The sequence below is a fragment of the Gymnodraco acuticeps genome, unplaced genomic scaffold (genome assembly GCF_902827175.1).
Source record: "Gymnodraco acuticeps unplaced genomic scaffold, fGymAcu1.1, whole genome shotgun sequence".
Taxonomy (NCBI): domain Eukaryota; kingdom Metazoa; phylum Chordata; class Actinopteri; order Perciformes; family Bathydraconidae; genus Gymnodraco; species Gymnodraco acuticeps.
Window position 1 is genome coordinate 38,647 of NW_022990700.1, and position 15,179 is coordinate 53,825.

Genomic DNA, 15,179 nt, shown 5'->3' on the forward strand with positions numbered 1-15,179 from the left:
TACCCAGAAAGCAGCAAGCTTTGCACCTTCAACCCACCATTTGGGAGATACTGTTTTTTGAGGTTGCCATTGGTATCATCTCAGCACCAGAAATCTTCCACAGGGCGATGGAGTCCATAATAGAGGGTCTGGAAGGCACAAGAGTGTACAGATGACTTGGTTGTCTGGGGAAAAACACGTCGAGAACATGACAAAAGACTAAGAGATCTCCTACAGAGAGTCCAAGTGAATGGGCTGAAATTGAACAGAAATAAATGTCAGTTAGGGGTCACAGAAATGACCTTCTTGGGAGACAAGATCTCAGGAGAGGGGGTGGAGCCTGATCTGGCAAAAGTGCAAGCAATACTGGACATGCCTGCTCCCACTGACAAGAAAGGAGTCCTGCGAGTTATGGGAATGATAAACTTCCTGGGTAAATTCATACCTAACCTCTCCTCCAAGACAACATGCCTCAGAGAGCTGCTTCAACACAACAAGGTTTTTGAGTGGAATGCTTCAAATGAAAAATAATGGAAAAAACTAAAGGAAACTCTAACTACTGAGCCAGTTCTTACATTCTTTGATACATCAAAAGCTACAAAGATCTCTACAGATGCATCTAAAGATGGATTGGGAGCTGTACTCCTTCAAGCAAATGGAGACAAATGGCAGCCTGTGGCATACGCATCACGAACAATGACAGAGACTGAGACGTGCTATGCGCAAATTGAAAAGGAGACTCTGGGTCTAGTGTATGGGTGTGGAAAGTTTCACAGTTACGTTTATGGTTTACCAACCTTTACAGCTGAGACTGATCACAAACCGCTGATTTCAATCATAAAGAAAAACCTAAATGACATGTCACCTAGAATCCAGCGCATGATGATGAAACTGCAGTGATATGATTTTGAGTTAATATACACTCCAGGTAAATACATTGTACTGGCAGATAGGGCTGTGCAATTAATTGTATTTTAATCGCGATTACGATTATGGCTTGCGACGATTAGGAAAACAGCATAATTGACAAAATACGATTATTTTGCTGGGTGCGCTTTCGCCCCTCCCTAAAAGCCCACTCGGCCACGTGGGAGTGACATGTGTTGTGAGTGTTCAGCGCAAGCGAAGATGTCAGAACAAGAGCAGCAACTAGTTAAAAAGAAGGGTCGCGGGGAGATTCCCAGTCGATCGCGAGATGTGTCTAAAAATAGAACAACAATATTCTGTTTTATCGTTAATGTCCTTTAACATAATGTTCCCGTGCCAGAATAATGCACTTGAACGCATCAAAGCTTTGTGATTGGCCGGCCTCACCGTGTCCGGGCGTGGCTGGTGAGCAGTGCACTAGTTCGCTGACGTTGTCCGTGTCAACAGCATGGATGGTCAACAGGAGTGACAGTCCGCACACACACAAGACCGCAATTATGGCAGAAGCAAAAAAGCCCAAAATATATAATTTTCACTCCAAGTGGGAGGATCATTATTTTTGTATCTATTCCAATTCAAAGTCCATCTGTCTCATCTGCAATGCGAGCGTGGCTTTATCGAAGAAGGGTAATTTAGGAGCGGCATTTCAAAACTGCACAAACGCTACGAGACGGAATTCCCTCCTAATTCTGCCCTACGCTCCAAAAGGGGAGGGGCCTGAGAGCACAGCTAAATGCACAGCAGTCCATTTTCACCAGGCCCAACAACAAGAGCAAGGCTGCTACCAGAGCATCTTATCGTGTCAGTCACGTTCTTGCGAAACACATGAAGTCTTTCGAAGACGGCGAAGTTATGAAAGAAGCTTTCCTGGAGGCTGCGACGCGCTTTTGTGGGACAGTAAAAATAACAGCAGCATTTCAACAGGTTTTTGATATAATAAAAACTCAATTTAGATACCGTTATTAATCTGCTGTAAGTTTTGGTTTGTTTGAATTTATTCATGATAATTATTGTACAAAATGGTATAAGAATGCAAACATTAAGATCTGTTCTGTTTAAATTGATTATAGTCTATCAGTTCAGAAACTAGTGTTGCTTGCATCCTATTTTAAAGGCATTTCTTTGTATACTCTAATAAAATGCAACAAAAAATGGGTTTGATTCTATTAATGTTGTCTTTTGTATTGCACTGTTGCTGCAGCAGATTACTGTGTAGCTTCAGATCTGAGTTGTCTTATTAGTAAGCCTAATTTATACTTTTGTAGCAACACTATTTTTATATAATGGCAAAGAAAGGGTTCTTCAGAGTCTTTTCTTTTTTTCCTGTGTCATATGTGGCAGCACTGCCACAAGTTCCTCTTCAGAGAGGGTCTTCAGTACAGGTGGCAATATTGTCACCTGCCTGCGCTCATCTCTGAAACCAGACCATGTAAACAGGCTGGTATTTCTTGCAAAAAATCTTTAAGAGATGACATGAGCAGCCCTACCAGCATTTGCCATGGTGGCCTAAACATTTTTATTTGGTCTTAAATTGTAGTTCAATATGTATTTCCTGTTACTTCTGGACCATGACGGTTGGCCAGCCTTCAACGTTTAACTGAGTGGAATATGTTGAATATGTTTTACCAAAATGTTGGCTACATGTTTGATTTAATTTAATTTTGGTCTAATTTATTTTTATTTATCATATTAATATATGTTTAGTATGGTTTTGGAAGTGCGCTCCAACACATTTATTGATCTTGTTTATTGGTAAAATATTATTTGTTTTAAAGTTCAATAAATGGTCAATGAATAATCGTCAAAATAATCGTGATATCAATTATTGACCAAATAATCGTGATTATGATTTTTGCCATAATCGCACAGCCCTACTGGCAGATACTTTATCGAGGGCACCTGTACCTAGCACTGACACAAGTCTCAGATTCACAGCTGGTGATGATATTGAAGCACACGTTGACATGGTGATGGCATCACTCCCCGCGTCTGATGTCATGTTGCAGAAAATTGTGCAGGAGACAGAAAAAGACCCTACACTACAGAAAGTGGCCTGCCATACTTTCAATGGTTGGACAAAAGGAAGTTGTCCACAGTTCTATCCTGTACGGGCAGACCTGAGTGTGGCAAATGGCCTGGTGCTGCGACAGAACAGGATTGTCATCCCTGAATCCATGCGTCAGGACATGCTACATCGTATCCACGAGGGACATCTTGGCATGGAAAAATGTAAAAGGAGGGCCAGAGAAGCAGTTTATTGGCCAGGCATCAACATGGACATTGAGAGCATGATAGGAAAATGTGACACATGTCTCAGACACCACTACAAACAAACAAAGGAGCCAATGCTGACTGCAGACCTACCAGCTGCACCATGGCAAAAGGTGGGCACTGATCTATTCCATCTGAATGGCAAGGACTATCCTTTGTTAATAGACTATTATTCAAACTACCCTGAGGTAGCACAGCTCTCCAGTACATCAGCACTTTCTATCATCACACATATGAAGGGCTTCTTCGACAGACATGGCATCCCACAATGTGTTGTCAGTGACAATGGTCCACAATACAGCAGTGAGGAATTCAGACGGTTTGTGGAGCAGTATGGATTTCAGCATCTTACCTCTAGCCCACTGTATCCACGGGCTAATGGGCAGGCTGAAAAAGGGGTCCAAATTGTTAAAAGGCTGCTGAAAAAGGCAAGTGATGGTAAAACTGACCCTTACCTGGCTTTGTTGAGTTACAGGGCCGCACCGCTGGAGTGTGGTGCATCCCCTGCTGAGCTCCTCATGTGTCGCAAGCTGCGCACCACAGTACCACACATTTCAAACTACAACAACGACAAGAAGGTGCTGGATAATAAGAGAGTGAAGCTCAAGCTCAAACAGAAAATGAACTATGACAGAGTGACAAGGAGACTGGAACCTCTTCGGGAAGGGGATGTTGTGAGAATTGAGGGTCCTGATTCCTGGACCAGGAAAGCAACTGTCCTCAGTGAAGTGGGTCCCAGGTCATTCACTGTGAAAACGGAAAATGGTCAAGTGCTTCGTAGAAACAGGAAGAGTCTGTTGAAGACTCAGGAGAACATTGAGGAAGTTGGTCAGGAGACTGAAAAGGGAGTTGAGGAGACATCAGACTTGCAACATAGTGAGCCTCCTTCACCTTCCCCAGTAACTGAAGCACCAGATCTGAGAAAATCCACAAGACATAGAAAACCACCTGACAGACTTATAGAACAATAAACTGTTGACATGCATTTATAAGTGACTTTAAGAAAAGAGCATGGTTGGCATTTATTTGATATTTGTGTCATAGATAGATTAACAATAGATATTTTATTTAGAGTAAATAGCAAGTTAAAAACTGCTATACTTTCTTTACAGTATGTTTAGACATTTTGAATGTTTAAAATGTTTACATTTGAAGACTACGTTCCAGAAGCTTTATAATTAAGAAATGTGTTATACTGACCTGTTTGGAAAGGGGATGTAATGATAGGTGTTTATGCTTTAGTTACAATGTATATATGTTACCACTAGGTGGCAGTATAACATATATGGACATAGATGTTAGCAGAACAAGATGTGATGTGACTGCATGTTGGCTAATAAAGTTGGCTAGTAAAGCTAGTCTAAAGATACAAGAAGATGTCTTATTTATAATCAATAAGAACATTACAAAGAGTTATGATTGTTTGTAGATGTATGTGCATTAATAAGCAAGGCAAGTCAGGCTGTGTCTCAACGCTATGTATTCACATTGAGCAGGTAATCATACAACTGAGGTATATTCACGTGAGGCAGATATATAACACAGGCACAATACGTCCACAGGGTGGAGCTGCAACCTAGCCTAAACCACCCTGTAACAATGATGTCTGTTTTTGTTTATTATGTCGCGAGTTCTTATCATAGAGTGACGATGTAGGTACCTATCGATTCTGTGTCTTCTCACGGTGCTAATCGATATGTTGGATGTGCAGTTACGATAAGTAATAAGGGTGTTATGAGTGAGTTTCTGTGCACACACAGTTAGCATTTTTTCGCTCGTGGCTAATTCAGAGGCTGATCAGTTAGCTGAGTTTCTTCCCGTTACATGGATATGAAACATTCATAGTTTATTAAAAATTGTAAGAAGCCCTCAGACACTGTTGCTTGCAGATGTTGTGGTTTCGGCCCCTTCGGCGGGTCCGTGGGGCTTAAGAGGTCAGGAAATGTTTTTTTCCTTTTTTTTTAAAATTTAATTTGTTCATAATTATATTCCTAATGAAATTACACCTGCCGGGGCTAACCGGGGGCGGGGCTACCCAGATGTGTGACTATAGCCCCAGTTAGCCCCGCATTGACATCCCACTGAGACCGTTTAAAATGTAAAACATGTTTTGTATGAAAAAGGTACCTAATAATTGCAGCTCTTTCATTCATCCCAATATCCTTGTAAACAAAACATCTAGAGAATATTTAACTCTTAAATAACTTAAAATGGTAGTAAAGTTGATATTTTTTATTTATTTCATGGCCATGCATTGTAATGAGAATGCATCATTAGCTCAAAATACATGATACTTATAACATCCATTATGTCACAAAACCAATACAAATTGTGCTTTTGCGTCACCCTTGGTCTCAATATTTACAGTCAACCAAATAAAGCCATGTGTGCAGACAGTAAGTGTTCAAATTTCTGATCAGAGACTGTGAAGAGCAAACATACATCAGTCATTTTCAGCCTCTCAAGAGATGGTTACCCAATAAACAACAGAGAAAAAGACTAGAGGTTCAACGTTTAGGGTATATTTCATTTACATACACTACAGTTACATTGATAACAATACTAAAGACAGTACATATTGAAATACCAATATATCATGATCAAATTGTATTAAAATGACAAATATAAAACATTGGGAACATGGGATGTTATCTACCTGCAGATCGAGAGATGATGTCAGTCAGTTAAAAAAAGAACTGAGTACAAATGTTACAGTCTTTACCGAGCAATAGGATGATTATGACAGCAGGTGGTGCTCCAGTAGATGTGTCGCTCTCTGTCTGATCTCTCCTTCACTGTTGTACTGGGTGGCTTCTAACAGTGAGAGCCCACCTTGCTTCACAAACTCCTCTGCCACCTAAAGGAAGAGAATACTTTGGGTAAAAGCTGTTTGAACTTAAGTATCTTGTTAAAAGCGTGTCATCAGTTATCCCCAATGAGCAGGATCATTGTTTCAAAGGCTGCTCACTCACTTACCTGTGGACTGCTAACTACCAGCATGAAAAGGACATCCATACTCAGGGTCACCATCTCTTGGTCGGCCATTTTAAGTGTGGCACAGAGTGCAGACAGCAATCCACGATGGGCCAGCTGGACACAGAAGTCCTTTTTGTTATGGGCAATATTTGCTAGAACCCTCAGGATCTAACAAGAAAACAACAAGAACGCACAGACCAGTGAGAGTGTGACATAAAAAACTCAAAGAACAAAAAACGTCACAGATAAGAACACATCGTTCATCTTCGAGTGCTACAATGACAGTGACATTTTCTATGAAGCAAGGAAAATAAAAGTTGCCTTAACCATGGTGTTGATGCCCTGAGAGAACGGGAGCAGCTGGATCAGCCCAGGGACCAAGTTGAGAGTCAGCAGGGCGGAGCAGAGAGCTCTGGAGTGAGCTGTAGCAGAAAGAAGGAAAAGGCATGGGAACAAACTATCTATCCATCACACCTATTTAGGTGACACAAAAACAATGATAAAGTGTGAAATATTTATTTTGTGTGCTACTGCTTACAGACTGAAACATGTCTGCTAGCGTTAGCTGTCCCTGAGCCAAATAGACAGAGTACATAAAAGACAAATCCCAATTTAAAAGCCATATTCAGCATCATTATTGCAGAAGTATATGTTTGAGATTCATCAGAGATCAGGTTCGTACCGGTGAGGTTGTTGAGGACCCAGGCACTCTCTCTAGCCAGCGCTGGCTGGGTGTGCAGGAAGGCCTGCAGCAGAGCACACAGAGCCACCACGATACGAACGTCGCCCATTTGAGCGCTGAGGTCCGTCAGTGGACAGGAGGAGAGCAGGTTCCCCACGCACCTCAGCAGAGGACAGATTAACTACAGAGGAGGAACACATTGAGAATCTCCATTTCAGTTGCATACTTCATCTTTGAGTGTACTTTTTATTGTGGCAAATTTTCTTTAAGAGAGAAAATCTGACCAGAACAAAATCAAACAAGAATCTTTAAAAGCAACAAATACAATTATATATTTATTCAATTCATTCATTTCCTTACCAGCTCCATTCCTTCTTCTTTGTTTCCTTCAGCCACAGCACCACCTAGTGACACTAACAGGGAACTGCACTGCAACAGGGCACCCTGAGCCAGCAGCACTCTGTGGTCCTTCATACTTTTGGAGTGAAATGAAGGCAGAAGAGACACAGATCATTAGTGTAATTAGGGCCGGCCCTTGGCATAGGCAGTATAGGCGAATGCTAAGGGCGCATCAACCCATCAGCGGCACCGAAAATTGGGGAGAAAAATAAATAAATAAAGTTAGTTTTTTTTAAATTTCATAACAACACAATTTCCTTATTTTGGATCAACAAAGTACATCTTATACTAACAGAACTACGCCTATATTGCGTACAGCGCCCATAAACTATCGCGCGCCCCCCCCCACAAAATCAAGTTGAACTGCCCCAGCCCCAGTAAAAACCAGAGGTTTATGTGAAATAGTTCTTTTTTTGAAATAATGGTTTTAGTGTGCAATTTTTGGTTTTAATTTTGTATTTGTGTTCATTTAAAATAAATCAAACTCCCAAAAAACGTATACAGCTTCTGTGTGCTTTTATTAACATTGGAATTTGCTGTGTAAGCGGCCGCAGGGGCGAGAGCTTTAGAGAGCTCTCTCCTGAAAGACTGAGTGGCTCTGATAACCTCAGCTCAGTGAGGTAAAGGCACACCTTTATATGATCATTATAGTTATAAAAAAATAAGAGTATAGATGAAAAACAGGTATAAAATACTATATGACAGTAAAAAAAAGTTGTTATTAATAAACAAGAATACAGTTTAAAAGGGGAGTGATTTGTAAAATATCCATAAAGAAAAAGAAAATCTCCTTACAGTTCTGTTTCATATGGATGTTGAGAGATGTGTCCATAGATCTCTTCACACCGCAGTACTTTTCCCACAAAGGTTCATGAGAACTTAGTTCATGAGAACTAAGTACAGATCGCGTTCACACCGGAATAAGTCCCTGGGGGAGGATTAGGCAAATGAAGCCGCTGACGTCACTTCTTCTTCTTCTGCTTTGGGTTTACTGGCAGGCCGCAAACCACTTCACGGCGTATACTGCCGCCCAAAGTCCCCTGCCAGAAGTCCCCGGAGTTGGGGACTGGGTAAATCGCCAGAACGCCGACACCTCCTCATCTCCACCGCTCCCATGTTTTATTTTGTGTTGCCATAAGTTAGTCTCTCTGCGTTTCTGTGCTGGGCTAATGCTAATAATGCTAATGCGAGGATAATAAAATGGCGGCTTCACAAAACTTTTTGGGAGTTTTACGGGGCGTGGTTTGCAATACGCCCAGCCAATCAGAAATATAGCTCTTTTCTCACAAGAGAGCCGCACGAAAGTCCCTGCTCTCTAGCAGGGACTTTCGTGGGGGTAAAAAGGTTCTCATGAACTAATTTTAGTACCGGCTCTTTTTGGTGTGAACGCGACAAAAGAGTTCTCATGAACTAAGTTCTCATGAACCTTTGTGGGAAAAGTACTGCGGTGTGAATGCGCCTAATGTTGCTCTCAAAGTGCACCAGATTGATGCTTTTAACTTCAATATTAAAAAAATAAAATCTTCCCGCCGGAGCATGCCCCCGGACCCCCCTAGAGGATGTTAGGTCCACCCCCCACTTAAATCATGTTCAAATGGATAGGATACTAAATACATTTGCACACATCTTGTGTCCATATCTTTCTGTTTTGGTGGTCATGCCACAACCGTGCACGTGTATGCATGCGCGACTCGCGAGTCATAAAATCTTGCCTAGGGCAGCAAATTGGTCAGGGCCGGCCCTGAGTGTTATGATGATAAATTACATATAATAACAACTGAGTTAAAGGTCCCATGTCATGGCCATTTCCACTGATCATAATTCCATTGTTGAGGTATACTAGAATAGATTTACATTGTGCAATTTTCCAAACTCACATTGGTTTCGCATACAGCATCTCTGTAAAGTATGTGTATTCAGCAGTATTCACTCTCTCCACTAAACGGCTCGTTGCAGCTCTTGCCCCCCCCTCCCTGTGAGCCCAGTGTGCTCCGATTGGTCGGGACCAGTCGGGACGTTGTGAATCGCGCTGAGCTCCGTGGAGGTGTTGTTTCCTTGTTTAGCGATACACAGCGAAACACAGCCAAACTCATCCTGAGCACACACAAAGTCACAGCCGAAGTAAAAACAATAAGTGTGGCTTGATATTGAGTAAGAAAAAGGTTGATAAACGCTGTGAGAATGGGTCTGCAGAGAGAATGGGTCTGCAGAGAGAATTTCGCCGCGATCCCAACTGTCTGTTATCAGCCTGCAGCCAGGGAGGAGAAATCAGCAGAACTGCCTGCACTGAGTGTGTCTGTGAGGAAGTCCGTGGATTGGTCAATTTGGACCAATCAGCGGGGGCTTAACATAACGGCTCCGCGGACGTAACTTAACAGCTCCACGGATTGGTCCATTTCGTTCCGGGGACGACATGACATCATGATGTACCCGGAAGAATCAAATGGACAATGACATATCTCCAACGAGGCGTTTTGGGGAGGTATTTTCTGTGTTAGAGTTTTACTCGCTACAGGGTGTACTTTGAGGGTTTTGACTCAGCACACCGTTTACATGCATAACAACCTTCATAACACACAAGGGGACGGGTAATAACCGGAAAAGCATGACATGTCACCTTTAATGTAACAGACTGTTGACAATGCTCTCTCACCTGCATGTTAGGTAGTGTATGCACCAAGCGCACTCAATGGCAGGACCCAGGCCAAACTTCGGGTCAGGAGTCAGGACTGATAACAAGTGTGAAGGTAAGCTGGAGGCCAGGACCATCCTGCAGACACAGAGGAAAACAGGAATACATCAGACAACAGGAATAAATGTGAGCAATCTCTTAAAAGTGACCTGATCTGAAGAAACAGCAATGAAGAGGACAGGAGAGGTGAACTGGTGTCATTACGGGATTATTTTCTCTGCTGCATTGTTGGCCTGGAGAAGCTGAGAAAGGGTGAATCCAACAGCTTCCACTACCGCCAGGTTATGTCTTTGGTTCTGGACACATAGAAACATCAAGATAGACAGGTGAACATTACTACATTAAACCCTGTGTGACTAGGGATAGGTATCGTTTGAAATGTATCGATTCCGGTTCCGGTTCTGCTTATAGATTCCGGTTCTTATCGATACCCCGTTTCGATTCCAAAATTGTAAAAGAAAGGGGTCAAACGTTTAGATAAGAAAAATATCTTTATTCTTTTAAGCTTTAACTGACATTTTTACAAATAAAAAATATACATGCAATACAAATGTATTGCACAATAGCTGTGCTTTATTTTAACTGAGCTATGCCTGTGGCAAGCTATTAACAGGCATTACACTGTGCCTTGCCTTTTTCTTTTTTAGTGTAGTGGAGCCTCACTTTAGAGCGTTTACCACGACCCATCTTTGGTGTTATGAAGTGACTGAGCTTGTGAACTGTCTACGGGAGGGCGGGGGGAGCCTCGCTGCGGGGCAACTCTAGACCTCTGTCGCCTGTCACCAGAGGTCCAGACCGGGTGGAATACAGGGTCTACCGCGTTTAGGAACCGTTAAGCAGAACCGAAATTGTGTATTTTGTATGGGTAGGTACCCGGCATTTTCTTATCGGTTCTCATCTGGAACCGAGTTTCGGTTCCCAACCCTATGTGTGACACATGTTCAGAGCTATGAGAGATAAGAATTGGATTTAGTTTCTTTGCAAACATTTTTTACATTTTGTTTACAAAGATTTACTAATACGTTAACGCTGTGTTTAGAGTGTTGTAGTAATACGTTTACCTCTAAACAGCTAGCCAGGGCTGGCACGATCCCCTGTGCCAGGAGCTTCTCTTTCACAACACTATCCGGGCATAAATTACCAAGCGTGTAGAGACAGAGTTCCTGCATGAACACACACATGGAAATTCAAAAATGTCACATATAACAAGATGGATAAATTACACACTACCCGGTATGAAGGAGTACTGACAGTGAACTTGGTGCTCTGTCCGGAGAGGTAGGTGAGTAGGTAGGGGGAGGCAGGTAGACAGGCTGAAGCCACGCTGGTGTGGGGGGAGTGAGACAGCTCATGCAGGCATCGAACCGCCTGCAGACGGCACGTAGCATCAGAGCCGGTGAGGAGACCAACCAGAAGATGCATACTATTCTCCTGCCTGCAGGGAGGACACAGAAAATGTCAACAACGTCATTTAAACCCATATCATGTGACCATGGATGCATTACTTACCACAGGCCCAGATTGACAATGTGTCCATTTGGCCCTGCCATAATTATTCAACTGTTTAGCCTGAAACCAAACCATTATGATCAAATGTTTTACTAGATCACACAATTTACAAAAAACGACAACATTATTAAATGAGCATTTCTCTAAAAAAACAGATGCCCAAATCAAATTCAAGGTCAACTGAGTGGTCATTATTGACGTTCAGGGGGCAGTGCAGCCTTACAAAAAAAGACTACAAAGAGACAAAAAACCACAGCAAAAGAGGAGGTGAGACTTGGACCTATGTAGGAAAGATGGGGGGGGGGGGGGGGGGGGGGAGCTTTTACATGGCTGTGACAAGGGGCTCATATCTCATAATCCACCATGGATGTGACGATAACAGTTAAAGCTGTACTTGATGAAGGTGAGCTGTGCTGACGGGTCCCGCAGAGCTTTACTCAAAGCTTTCAGGTGTGTGTCCCTCTCCGGCCCGCTGTGGTGAAGTTTCTGAAGAACAGCGACCACATCCTGAGGGAAAAGAGGAGCATGGTGAGATGGGGAGTTTTACTTGATTTACCAGAGCATTATCTATCACATTGTCGTTCTCACCTGTTCTCCTGAGTTGGTGTCCATGGTGACCTCTGACTGGTCCTCATCGTCATTCAGGAGGAGTCTCTTACTCACAAGCTGTCTGTCTCTGCGGGCTTGTCTCAGCGCTGCAGCATTCAACATAGACAAATATAATCACCGCCATCATCGCCTGCTTCAGCTGAGAGAAGCCAATCATGTTTAAGCGTTTTAGCCTAAAGATGCCCTTGAAGCCATACAACTGTCAAATTCAGAGACTGCTCTGCGATGAGGAGGGTCACAATTGCTGAAGGAATTACTAAAAAATCGACTTGGATTATTGTTCCCTATTTATTACTATATCAAAAATAATGTTGTCTTTTTGTCTGGAAGGCTATCAAATAAAAACATAATCAATTGCCCCAAGCTAGTTGGCCACCAGTTAATGATTAAGTTACCAATGTTACCAAAAAGCTATGATTACATTGAACATGGACTATATCTCTGCACTGAATAGAGTAGGCACTGAGTTGATGTCTGTTGATTGACATCATTATATCTGACCAACTCTACAGGAACTTGGAAAAATGCCTTCTGTTTATTACGTTAAAAACTTGAAAGGTAAACATTCAGCTAAGATAGCTAGATGGAGAGGTGGAAGAAATACTTTGATATTGTAATAAAGTAAAGGTACAAAATATTGGCCTAAAAATATACATATATATATATCATATATGATCAAATGAATGTAGAGGAGTAAAGAAAATATGATCTGCCTTTGAGATGTAGTACAGTAGAAGTATACAGTAGCAGAGACCGTAGATACGCAAGCAAATATATGTCAAAATGTAATTTTGTGATTGAATGTAAATGACTTTCCACTGCAGCTGGTTGTCATGTGCAACAAGACAGAGGACTGTATGCTGGTAGGGCTTTCAAAAACAAGAGCATTTTAGGCAGTGGTGTAAAGTTACTAAGTACAGTTACTCAAGTACTGTACTATAATTTTGAGGGACTTGTACTTTACTTGAGTATTTAAATGTTATGCTACTTTGTACTTCTGCCTCACTACAATTCAGAGGTAAATATTGTACTTTTACTCCACTTTATTTAACACCTTTAGTTACTTTACAGATTTGGATAAATAATGTGAAACATAAACTACCCTTAAAAACATGTACTACCCTGCAGCATACAAAGTAATTAAAACCAGCTGCACCTTGACCAGTATGATAAAAACATTAATGCATCAGTAATTGAAAAAAACAAACACTTCAAGTATATTTTGGTGCTAGTACATTTCTACTTTTACTTGAGTAACATTTTGATTGCAGGACTTTTACTTGTAACATAGTATTACTACACTCTGGTACTTCTACTTTTACTGAAGTACAAGATCTGAGTACTTTTCCCCAATCAGATTTTAGGTATCTTAGTTACATCGTTAATAATTAAACGTTTATACTGTGAAATAAAGTTAGTTTAGATAAAAAAGAACATAAATGTTTCCATATTGCTATTTTTGTTCTTATAAACTGTTGAAGCCTCTTTTATACTTGATGTCTTGATTGATCAATGTTATTGTTGTTTCATAACCAGTCTATTGGAAAGTTATTAAACGTGTGTTGGCTGGTTAATGACAGACTAAAGTAAAACACATCACACTTCTTGTCATTAGCACTCACCCTTCTCGTGTTCTCGCCTCTTTAACTTCAGCTCCTCCACGCTGTCTCCTGGTCGACCAGCTTTGTGGCGGACTTTGTTTAATCTCCACATTGTATTTATTTCCAGGTCAACAGCTTGCAGGTAGAACAGTTAAACGCCGGCGCTGGATTGGCCCAGAGCCCTAGAGAGATAACTCTGGGTTGGCCTCTTCTTCTCTCATGTTGGAAGATGTTTTTTGATGAAGCTCTTCTTCGCTGTCTTTCTTTACAGACCTTCAGATGCTGCAGCGATATCTAGCGGGCCCAGCTGGCAGAGAGAGGTACTGCACGCACAAGTGAAACACTGAACACTGCATTTATCTTCACTGCCAAGGGGGCATCTTGGCCTGGGCTTTAAGTTTAATATGTTAAAATATGATTTTCTATTAAATTATGTACACACAGCTCCAGCACCAGACAGTTTTTCTCATACGCTGCTATAGACAGTTTTGCACTACTGTATTTGTAATGTTGAAATATTTTTATAATATTGTTCAATTCATCCCTTTAGCAGTCTAGCCCATTAGATTACACTCTTTTTGAACATTTACTGTCTATTTTTTATTTCTACCTCTTAATGTGTGTATATGTATAGGTTTGTATACATAATGTATATATTTTCTGGGATGGTGAATACATAATTTAAATCCCCCTGACTGCATAACACAAATAGAGGAATCGACTAAAAAAGTTGACTTGTTATTATTGTACCGCAAAATAACTTATAACCATGACAAAAAGCCCATTAAGCACTTCAAAGTATGCAATTCAACTGCTCAACTTACAGGGTAAACATTGTAGTAATATGTTTACATGATAATGGTAGTAATGTTGCATATTCAGATTTTACTCACAAAATATAAAAATAACAATATCATGCATTAGAACTATTATTCATTGAACTATCCAGCATCATATCAGAACTGAAAGCTCCATCTTGAAAAGACATCAAGGTTATTTACGTAGGTATATTATTTAATTCACAGTTTTTCTTAAAGGAGAAAGTGAAGCACTTCTTCTTCCACTGACAACATTCAAAACCCCCCCAAGTCCACCCACCTCAGTCTACAGTAAACACAACATAGGTCAGATAGGCACAGGACGTTGCAAAAAACCCTGTGAGTTTTAATTTGTATTTGAAGGCATAATGTTTGTACACATGTAAAAGCTTTATAAAATATATAAAATGTTGCTTGAAAAACAGGCTTATGTCCATCCATCCATCCATCCATCCATCCATCCATCTTCTCCCGCTTAACCGTGGTCGGGTCGCGGGGGTAGCAGTTCCAGCAGAGAGCCCCAAACTTTATTTTCCCTGGCGACATCAACCAGCTCTGACTGGGGGATCCCAAGGCGCTCCCAGGCCAGCAAAGAGATATAATCCCTCCACCTGGTCCTAGGTCTACCCCTTGGTCTCTTCCCAGCTGGACGTGCCTGGAACACCTCCCTAGGGAGGCGCCCAGGTGGCATCCTAACTAGGTGCCCGAACCACCTC

General features: G+C 41.5%; 1 protein-coding gene across 2 annotated transcripts; it reads right to left on the bottom strand.

Annotated features, from left to right (window-relative positions):
* Positions 1 to 5,394: 5,394 nt before the first annotated feature.
* tmco6 (transmembrane and coiled-coil domains 6) lies at positions 5,395 to 13,913 on the bottom strand. Of its 2 annotated transcripts, XM_034231136.1 has the most exons (12): positions 13,667 to 13,913; positions 12,024 to 12,130; positions 11,830 to 11,942; positions 11,178 to 11,361; positions 10,988 to 11,089; positions 10,131 to 10,222; positions 9,888 to 10,004; positions 7,196 to 7,310; positions 6,836 to 7,016; positions 6,481 to 6,575; positions 6,154 to 6,321; positions 5,395 to 6,034 (listed from the first exon to the last, which is right to left on the bottom strand). In XM_034231136.1, the coding sequence occupies exons 1-12, from the start codon at positions 13,755 to 13,757 to the stop codon at positions 5,915 to 5,917; spliced, it is 1,485 nt and encodes a 494-aa protein (XP_034087027.1). In that variant the 5' UTR covers positions 13,758 to 13,913; the 3' UTR covers positions 5,395 to 5,914. The 2 variants fall into 2 exon arrangements, with proteins under 2 accessions (XP_034087027.1, XP_034087028.1); XM_034231137.1 differs by lacking the exons at positions 11,830 to 11,942; positions 12,024 to 12,130; positions 13,667 to 13,913 and adding an exon at positions 11,436 to 11,764.
* Positions 13,914 to 15,179: the final 1,266 nt, after the last annotated feature.

Bases quoted from the DNA above. Each gene is read 5' to 3' on its own strand.
- tmco6 (XM_034231136.1), bottom strand. From the start codon at position 13,757: ATGTGGAGATTAAACAAAGTCCGCCACAAAGCTGGTCGACCAGGAGAC. The intron at 11,090-11,177 runs GTCAGTACTCCT...GTGTTCATGCAG, and splicing joins GACAGAGCACCAAGTTCACT to GAACTCTGTCTCTACACGCT. The intron at 6,322-6,480 runs GTTAAGGCAACT...TTTTCTTGTTAG, and splicing joins CTCAGGGCATCAACACCATG to ATCCTGAGGGTTCTAGCAAA.